Source organism: Arachis ipaensis, chromosome B03 (genome assembly GCF_000816755.2).
Source record: "Arachis ipaensis cultivar K30076 chromosome B03, Araip1.1, whole genome shotgun sequence".
Taxonomy (NCBI): domain Eukaryota; kingdom Viridiplantae; phylum Streptophyta; class Magnoliopsida; order Fabales; family Fabaceae; genus Arachis; species Arachis ipaensis.
The window spans coordinates 12,325,435-12,335,629 of NC_029787.2; the positions used below are offsets into that span (position 1 = coordinate 12,325,435).

The window sequence follows — 10,195 nt, forward strand, 5'->3', positions numbered from 1 at the left end:
GACTTTTAAACTTTTTTTATGAATAATGTGTGTGGATTTTATTTAAAATAAATTGATATTTATTTATTTTAATAATGATAAATAGAAAATGAATCGACTTAATATATATTTTACATTTAATACGTCTACATATAATAGAGTTCATATTTTCAAAGTCTCTAGCTATATATATAATAGATCCATGAGCTATTTTGAATTTTTTTTCTTCACAATCTAAAATTGGCTCATTTTCGTTCACACTTTATGAGCCACTACAAAGTACAAAGCCTTGTAAACTAAATCTTAATAAAAAAATAATTTTTAAATGTTTTAATAAATATTAAAAAATACATGTAAGTCTTTTTTACAGGTTATTTATTAGAAGAATAATATATAATTAAAATATATATCATTCTAATAGGAATGAGAGGTATAGGTAAATAAATGTTCTCTTTAAATTCTTGACGTGGGTACGAGCGAGCAGCTGTTTCTTCTTCTTCAACTAAATTAATTACTCCACCGGCATTAACATTTAATAATGTTAAATTAATTAAGAATAATTTCATGGTTTTGCTTGCCCAAATTTTCATTCATTGTGGTGTTTATCAGCAAGGTCCTAAATTATCCTCTTACATTTATACATTGGGGAATATCTAGCTAGCTAGAGTNNNNAAAAAAAAAAATGGATGCCAATGTTTTGATATCTCTTAACTAAGACATTGTCAAAGGGACGTTACGTTCACGCAATGTTTTAATATCTTGTTGAAAGCTCCGACCCAAAATTATAATGGTATATTGAGATGGAATATAATTTTAGATGCTCCTAGCTAGCACAAATAAAAGCCACTACATTGTATATATTATTTAAATGTTAACTATTACGAAACTAAAACTATATTTAAAGTTATAATAAGAATTATTCATTTTAATTATTTATTTGTGCATATTATTTTATTTTATTTTTTATCAAATAATTTAGAGATTCGGTCCGGCAAAATTCTTAATTATTATCAACCTGACACAGTGACATGCAAATTCTTAATTATTATTCTTAAGGAATAATTCATATTTATCAACTTCATATAGGTTAAGTCCGGCAAAATTATTCTTTGTTATTAACATGTCATATTCTTAAGTAAAATGAAAAGTGGGAGTAAGCATTCAGGTTTTTATTCATCACCTGATATTTTATAATTAAATTAATTTTTTAACAGTTTCAATTAACATAATCATCACGTCATGAAATTAGATAATCAGGTCATAAGTCATAACACTTCTATAAAAAACAATTTAATGTTTTTTAATATAAATTTTATAAATCTAAACTGTTTATTATCTAATACCCTTGTTAGATGTAACGACACTAGTAATGGAATTAGTGATATCTAGAGTGAATTTTATTATAATGTTTTATACATTTAATACGTTACATTTGTTTCCATACTAAAATCTATGTTATCTATTAATGAATAATAATGAATGAATATTATGTGTTTTCCCACTTAAAATTAAGAAATTTATATGATGTTATTATTTTTTATGTAGGCACAAGTTATGTCAAATGATCCAAATTACCTTAATTGCAAGAGCAAAGCATGCAGTGGTTCAATAAAATTCCACGTCATCAACATTAGAACAGACATCGAATTTGTGTTCTTCACTGGTGGATTCTTGACCCCATGCTTTGTTGGAAGGTCAAAACCTTTGACTTTTTCTAATCCTAAGAGGCCTCTCTATGGCCACCTCTCATCCACTGATTCTACTTCAACTTCTGTATGTAACCAAAAACTAGACTTTAATTCATTAATTGATTAATCTTTTGTTCCTTAATTTTACATTAATGATTGGTGTTGCAGATGAGATTAACATGGGTTAGTGGAGATAATCAACCTCAACAAGTTCAATATGCAAATGGGAAATCAGCTACCTCAGTGATCACTACATTTTCACAAGATGATATGTGCTGTGAGTATTACTTAATTATTTATACCTAATCATAATTATATATTATGTATTTGTTCAAATCAACAAACACTGTTTCCATTTGATAGCTTCAGCATTGCTTCCAAGTCCTGCTAAGGATTTTGGATGGCATGACCCTGGATACATCCATTCAGCAGTTATGACAGGACTTAGTCCTTCAACCACCTTCAACTACAGATACGGAAGGTATTAAGAATTTAATTTTGATAGATTCACTTAGCAAAAATAACTAACTAATTTGTGTTGGTCGAGTGGTTAGCTCACTAGTCCGTTTAAGCAGCTGTCAAGATTTTGAATTTCACTTTATATATGCAATAATTTATTGACTAATAACAAACCCTTAAATAGAGTTTCAATTTACGATGGATTAGTCGTAAAACAAAATAATTGAACAAAAATAACTACTTTTTATATTGGCCGTGTAAATATCTAAAACAACAAATGTAATAATTAGACAATTATGTAAAACGTTTTACTCCTTTTAGTGCATTAAAATTAAATCAATATATGTTTATGAACTTAATTCAATAGGTTTAGATTATATATATAGCTTGTGAAACTATTTGTATTGCAATACATTGTGACTATGCTATGATGATGCAGTGATTCTGTTGGTTGGAGTGAACAAATCAAGTTTTTAACTCCACCTGCTGGAGGATCAGATGAACTAAGATTCATTACATATGGTGATATGGGAAAAACTCCTCTTGATGATTCACAAGAACATTACATTCAGGTAATTTTTTTGACAAAACTACTAGCATATACACAGAACAATAATACCAACAACATCATCATTCATTTCATTATCTTGATCTAGTTCATTTTTCATTCATAGCCAGGAGCACTTTCAGTTATTTCAGCTATAGATGAAGAAGTGAAATCTGAGAATGTAGACTCAGTGTTTCACATTGGAGACATAAGCTATGCCACTGGTTTTCTAGCAGAATGGGATTTCTTCCTTAGCCTTATTAATCCAGTAGCTTCCAGAGTTTCTTATATGACAGCAATTGGGAACCATGAGAGGTAGTATTATTGTTATTATTATTATCATTATATCATAATCATTAATGGAATTAAACTAGTGATGTTATCATTAATCACTAGGCTTATGGTCTATAATATACTTTATTATATACTCAGGGATTATGTGAATTCTGGTTCAGTATATATCACTCCTGATTCTGGTGGGGAATGTGGAGTAGCATATGAAACATATTTTCCAATGCCAACTTCAGCAAAGGATAAGCCTTGGTACTCTATTGAACAAGCAAGTGTTCATTTCACTGTTATATCAACTGAGCATGATTGGTCACAAAATTCTGAGCAGGTAAATTCGTAGAAGCTTTTTCATATTACTGACAATCTGACGTGTCAATAACACGTCAGTATATCATTGCCACATCAACATCTCTGATAATAGTATTAACTCTCAAGATATAATTGAGACATATTTAAAACATAAGAGAATAAATTAAAACAAATTAAACGTTAAAGAATATTTTTAAAATTTTTCAAAAACTTCAAGGACAAAAATATACTTTAATCTTTTTCTAATCATGTTCATATCTATGGTTTAATATTATAAGTTTTTTAATACATGTAATTTAACTGCACTATTTTTTGTAGTATGCATGGATGAAAAAGGACATGGCTTCAGTTAATAGACAAAAAACTCCATGGCTAATATTCATGGGGTGAGTTTGGTTTAGTTTAGTTTAAATCATAGGTTTATTCAATTTCACAGTATATATATTCATTGATTATAATATTTTTAAATGTTTACAGACATAGGCCAATGTATACCTCAGATCATTCATCTGCTGACAAGAATTTTGTTGCAGCTGTGGAGCCATTGTTATTAGCCAATAAGGTTAGTAGTTAGTACATCAAGTTTCATAGACTATAGAGACCCTTAAATTTTTTGTTCACTTTATATATTCATTCTTGGATTGAATTGAACCAGGTTGATTTGGTTCTTTTTGGGCATGTGCATAATTATGAGAGAACTTGTTCTGTATATCAAAACCAATGTAAAGCCATGCCCAAAAAGGATTCAAAAGGAGTTGATACATATGATCATAGAAATTACAGTGCTCCTGTGCATGTTGTTGTTGGCAATGCTGGCTTCACCTTAGACCAATTTCCAAGCAGTGTAAGTAATGATATCTTCATCACACTATGAACAACATTCATTAATTCATATATACATGACATATTTTTAATTGTGTATTTATAGGTGGATAACTGGAGTCTGATAAGGATTTCTGAATTTGGTTATTTGAGAGCACATGCTACTAGGAATGATTTGAGCTTAGAGGTTAGAATTTATTACACTGTTAATTTTAACATAGTTAACATCGTATTCTATGTTGTTATTCTATCATTTGCCTTTGGATTAAGTGCGAATTCCACGAATATGGAACTCACTCCCTATCCAAAGACGAATGAGTGTTATGTCGACTCAAAATACGATAATAACTATGTTCAATAAACATTTCTTTATATTTGGATACAATTATGTTGATTGTCATCTACTATATTCTCTGCAGCTTGTGACCGCGGATACGAAAGAAGTTAAGGACAGTTTCCATATTACCAAGTGAAAGCTCACTGAAAAATTCATATATACATAAAATGAAAGGAAAGACTAATATAGGTTGAGAAGTGTAGACACACACACAGAGATAGTATGAGTAGTGAAAATCAAAGAATAGTCTGAGTCAATTGCAGAACAAATGTTTTTTTTTTTTTTTTTCATTCTTAGTGTATAGTGCATGTGAAAATTCTCTCATATAGAGTTTTCTATTCAGAATACTGTTATCACTTGTTCAAATGTGGATGGAGACTCATATTAATGATAATTTCTTTTTCTTCATTTGGTCTTTGTTTATGTTTATTTCCCTTAACATAAGCAATTCTATTCCTTAAGAAAGAATGGTGAATTATGGATTGGATCTGCATAGTTTTACACCCCAATGCAAGTTTTATATAGAGATTTGTAAGATTATGAAAGAATCAATGGGGAAAAACCTCAAATTTCTAATTCTAATTAAATCCATAAGAACAAGGAAAATGTACCATGAATCCACTTTACATGGAAACTATGTCTACTCATTCAATATATACTCTTCACTTAGACTAAGTTTAACTAATGTGAGACTTAATTTTTCACACTTCAAATTCCAATACAGCAAACAAATAGTCAAATACTAATAGAAATAGAAATAGATGTACATGTTTCCATTTGAAATAATAATTAAAAAAAATAACAATCCTAGATATGTTGCATGAGAAATTTTAGGTGCTGCACTAAACTATCCCACATCCATTTACAGTTACAAGTAATTTAATAATAAGAAGAGTAATAAATAGTTGGAATCAATAACAAATGAACAATGATATACATATGTAAGAAGATATGGTATTGTTCCATCTTATAAAGAAAGATTTAATCCTCTAAAACTCCATGCTGAAATGGAGAAAAGGGGTCTATCACCCCAACAAACAAGCAAGCAACCATGGCCTTCTCTAATCATATATTTGTGTCCATAGTTGTGCAAAACCTCCTTAGCATGCAACTTATCATTGTCTCTCAAAGGCAGCCTCACAAAACCGGCCAGATCGAGCCGCCGAATCCAATTCTCAAGCTTCTCATACCTCTCCTTTCTCTCAAACCCCTCAGATGCAATGATGTTCTTTATCTGCTCTCCAAGCAGCAAACTCTCAACTTTCTTCCTCTCCAAGGAAGTTCTTCGCACGGTCGAATCCAAGCAATCAAACAAAGCACTGTAGAAGTACAAAGCTTTCTCAACTCTCTCCACAAGACTGCATCCATTAAGATTAGTCTCTTGCTCAGTTATCACCATTAATTTCGGCTGCAGTTTGCGAAGATCTCTTAAAAATGCCTCCATCTTAGGTGAAGGATACAGAGGAGGAGGTGACAAAGCAGAGTTAGGACTTGAAATATATGAATTCATCATATCTCTTTCGAGCCACTCTGCGAAAGTTCTTCGGTTCATATGCACTGCTCTATGCAGATTAATCGTTGCAGCCGGGGAATTCCTCCCTAGAAGTTCATCATCTGTGGCTAGAAGGCGATGCAGCTGCAAGACAGAACAAATTGCAAGCGCCTCGCCTGTGCGAACCGGCAAACTATCAATGTCAAGATCTTCTAAAGTGCTAACTATAGGATTGAACTGCAAAGGAAAATCCAATTTCTCTGCTTCTCTTGTCAAACTAGCATTCATCTGATCTAAAACCTCTTTCTTATCATGAATGCTTGTGATTCTCAAATGAGGAGGTCCTTCAGGACGCTCATTCAATGTCATCAAGAGGTTAATCCATTGAACCGGCTCTGCACAATGCAGATCAATTATATGAACAATTTTTTCGCCTTCCATCGCTTTAACTATGACTTGATTTGCAGTCAAGTAAGCACATTTCAGAAATGGAAACAACTCATAGAAGTAGTTCTGGACAAGGATTTCTTCAGGAGCAGTTAATCTCTTTGAGGAGTTTAGAGCTTTGTCTACTCCTGGAAGATTCTTGACTATCTTGGAAGCCAGAGCTTCGCTGAAATAAGTCACCGTTCGCTGCGCTGCTGCGCCGTCCGGAGACAACTGGTGAGAGATGTATTCAAGTGCTATGTCTGCATTTTTTATGCTTCCTGATGCAACAAATTTGGCACATTCGTAAAGAAGATCAAATGGATTTAAGGTGTTGCTGTCTTCCAATCTCAGCTCCCTTATCCATTGGTATGGTGAACCTATTTTCCAGTTCACAACAGACTAAATTAGCAGATACCAAATAAAAAGAGTTTGATTGTCATGCACACTCAAGTAATTCGTGATCAGAGTTCAAAAGATCTAGATTTCGATCCTTGTTAACCTTAGAAAAAATTTTCGGTATTAGACAAATAAAAAGAAAAAAAATTTTCTATGTAAATTAAAATATTTATAAACAAAGAGACGTATTAAAAATATAATTATTCATATTGTACTAGATATTTAATACTCCGATCAAAGTAATATACATACCTGAGTCCATAAGGCAAGGGTAATATTTGGCAGAGAAAATTTTCTGACAGTAGCACCAAATTGTGATAATTTGAAGCGTTCTTGGCAAAGGCCAAAAACGCTTAAAAGGCTCCCACACAGTAACTAAATCACAAGTGCAAAGCGTAACAGTTGTGCCGCATTAGGACTTTATAGTAAAAAAAATGAAGTCCATCGAAATTGGAGCTCTAAAATGGAAGGATTTTCCTAGGTAGGGATAATGGACAACGGAAGAGGTTGATTTTGTTACACTTGAATTCTTGTCCTTATGCCACATAGGAATATGAGATTTGCGATTTGTGGAAATTGGATATCCCTACATGATTGATTAATCATCATCCATCAAGATGTAGATAGAGTAATGATATAAATCTTGAAAAAAATAGTTAGGATATTGTAGTCTTAGTTAACATCTTGTAATTATGTACATAATTTCTTTTTTATGTGTGAAGTTAAAATACAAAAATCTTATTTTTCTCTTATTCTCTCATTTTTTAGAAAATTCTGTATCATTGAAAAAAGAATGAAATATGTTTTATAAGAATTTTGTGATGTATTTTGATGAATGAGTAGGAGAACGAAAATATCTTTAAAATATTATAAAATGGAACAAAAATAACCAAAAATATTTTTAAGAATATATATTTAATGTTAGGTATTTTTATTGTATTTTAAAATATTTTGAGAAAATTTTTGTAATTAATAAAAGTGGGAGTCATTTTTGTTAGCGTTTTAATAATTTGGGTACGAATTGAAATTGGTAGTTTACTCTATACTAATTTATGGTACTTGATTAGTAATTATTCATGAAATATTTTTAAAGGATCAAATACAACAGTATTTATCTAAATGATGATACTACATGACCAAGTTATTTTTAAAATTAAGTTTAACAAAATTAGTCCAATAGTTTAAGGATTGATAACAAAAAATTTTAATTGAAAACCAAGAAAAGGAGAGACATAAGGGAAAAAAATTGTTGTAGTTAATTACAAAAATAACTTGTTTATTTACCATTTTTTCATCCAAAATTAAAATGAAATGTTTTTAATATATATTGAGATATGAATGAATGAAATTTAGATTCTCTAAATTTTAGATTTTCACTTTAGAAGATAAAGTAAGATTTTTTATTATTGAATATTTTTTCTCTTATATTTTTTTTTTCCCACCTATGAAATAAATGGTGATAGATCATACTTTATCCTCTAGAATGAAATTTAAAATTTAGAAGATCCAAATCCGAATGAACGATCATATAGCAATTAAAAAAGATATACAAGAATCGATTATATTATTTTTCTAATTGTCTTTATATATGGACTATTATTAGACAAAAGCATGCATGTCCAAACGGGCTTTGATTTTGCCTTAGTGTTTAAGGTTGAACATTGCTAAGAAAACCCTCGGAAGTGGCTCAAAAAGACAAAAATGTTCTAAGGATTCGTTGTTTGACACTGAAAAATGCCAAATGATGGTAGTTGCAATGTTAGTGTATTGGGCTATTTGCATGGCAACAATTAATATTCTTCTTAGTTCTAAGCACTTTCTTTGGAGTTATAACTTCTTCATAATCTATGGTAATGGCTAAGAAACTTCGTTCTTTCAAGGTCCCATAATAATTTAGTATTCAAAATTATTAGATAGAAGTAACAAAATTTCATTTTTCAATCTATTTAATTCTATATTTATTAAAACAGTGTAACTATGTATTCTTTAAATATTATTTTTTATTCAGTTTTTAGGATAAAGAGAAAATAAAAAGTAAATAAGTTTTTGAATAATTGGTACGTAAAAGTAGGTATTTAAATTAATTAAATAATAATAAATCTTTATTAAAATAAAAAGTTCAATTTTTTTATTAATAATAATAACGCCTTAAAGAGCACATATTAATTAAGCTCTAACTTTAGTTGTCTCGCTAGCTCTTTGTTTTACAGTTCGCTGTTTTTCGTTAAGCCATAATGCTACTTAATCAAATTAACCTTAAAAAGTAGAGATTATGCTACTACCTGAGCCTGAAATTTCACTTAAAAAAAAAAACAAGCCTAAGCAAAAGGACCACTAAGGGGCCAGCAATAACTGTAAACAAAATAAAAATAAAATAAAATAAAAAGGAGTCAACAAGAATTGTGATAAGCAAACGAACCATATCAAAGAATATTTTTACAATAATATCCTGGTAATATACTAATATTCTCGTTCGGTAACAATGCAATAATATTTTTTATTTATAAAAGTAACAATCTGAATTATCGCCGTTTCATCATTCAATAAGGTTATAAGCATTTTTTTATTTAAAAGCAGGTATGCAGTAATAGAGAGGAATACTTTTTGATGAGTGATATCACGCCATTGAAGCAGCACACAACCTTGCTTTTTAGGCATTATATCATCAATACACACTTACACATCTAATATTAAAAGGTTCTACTACTTTATCTATGTCAAGTTTTGAATCCAAATGCAACGTATTAAACTATTGGAAAATTATTAGGTGTATCAAAAATATCGGTGTTTCAGTTATTTTAACCGTTGATTTTAATTAATATATATTATATATATTTTTTATAATTAAGATCAACGGTTAAAACAACTGAAACACCGATATTTTCAATATAACTGAAACTCTTCCTAAACTATCAAGACTTAAGAGGCACAAGGTTTGCCACTTATTAAACTAAGTGACAGCTGCTACCAATTCTTATTCTGATGACATCATCATTTCTCCAATAATTGGGCTTTTTGTTCTATTTGGACATGCTACGCCTTAATCTTCTACAAAACTATATAGTGTTTCTATTTTGTGTTTTTGGTCTTAAGGAGCATATAGTTTAATGAACCATATATAAGTTATGTTATAGCCCATGTCCAAAAACCTAGTTTTGTTAAAGCCCATGTCCAAAAACCAATTTTATTAAAGGTCAACCACAAAAAACATCAGTCATACCTCACATGGCATTTGTTCTCTCTCCTGTCTTAGAAATTTCAAATTCGAGCCTCACTTGAGAGTTGAGATAATAGGAAAAAAAAAAAAATCTTAACCCAATTCGTGACAGAGGCATTGTATGAGTGGCAAGCATGAGTGTGTGTATGACCAAAAATTAAAATCACGACCTAAGTTAAGAAAAAAAAAATAGTCATGACAAAAAATGTAATTAATATGATAGAGAAGT

At 30.2% G+C, this 10,195-nt stretch overlaps 2 protein-coding genes across 2 annotated transcripts in view; one reads left to right on the forward strand and one right to left on the reverse strand.

Annotated features, from left to right (window-relative positions):
• LOC107629648 (probable inactive purple acid phosphatase 27) overlaps nucleotides 1-4,840 on the forward strand; it is an 8,327-nt gene extending 3,487 nt beyond the window's left edge. The window contains exons 3-13 of the mRNA XM_016332485.2: nucleotides 1,525-1,752; nucleotides 1,836-1,944; nucleotides 2,031-2,148; nucleotides 2,566-2,698; nucleotides 2,801-2,988; nucleotides 3,106-3,292; nucleotides 3,592-3,659; nucleotides 3,751-3,835; nucleotides 3,929-4,117; nucleotides 4,202-4,282; nucleotides 4,515-4,840. Of these exons, the coding sequence (XP_016187971.1) occupies nucleotides 1,525-1,752; nucleotides 1,836-1,944; nucleotides 2,031-2,148; nucleotides 2,566-2,698; nucleotides 2,801-2,988; nucleotides 3,106-3,292; nucleotides 3,592-3,659; nucleotides 3,751-3,835; nucleotides 3,929-4,117; nucleotides 4,202-4,282; nucleotides 4,515-4,568 (1,440 nt within the window). The 3' untranslated portion in view covers nucleotides 4,569-4,840. The remainder of the gene's footprint in view (nucleotides 1-1,524; nucleotides 1,753-1,835; nucleotides 1,945-2,030; nucleotides 2,149-2,565; nucleotides 2,699-2,800; nucleotides 2,989-3,105; nucleotides 3,293-3,591; nucleotides 3,660-3,750; nucleotides 3,836-3,928; nucleotides 4,118-4,201; nucleotides 4,283-4,514) is intronic.
• Nucleotides 5,179-7,340, reverse strand: LOC107634187 (scarecrow-like protein 3). Its single transcript, XM_016337758.2, has 2 exons — nucleotides 7,002-7,340; nucleotides 5,179-6,730 (listed from the first exon to the last, which is right to left on the reverse strand). Exons 1-2 carry the CDS (start codon nucleotides 7,009-7,011, stop codon nucleotides 5,400-5,402), a joined length of 1,341 nt encoding a protein of 446 aa, XP_016193244.1. The 5' UTR covers nucleotides 7,012-7,340; the 3' UTR covers nucleotides 5,179-5,399.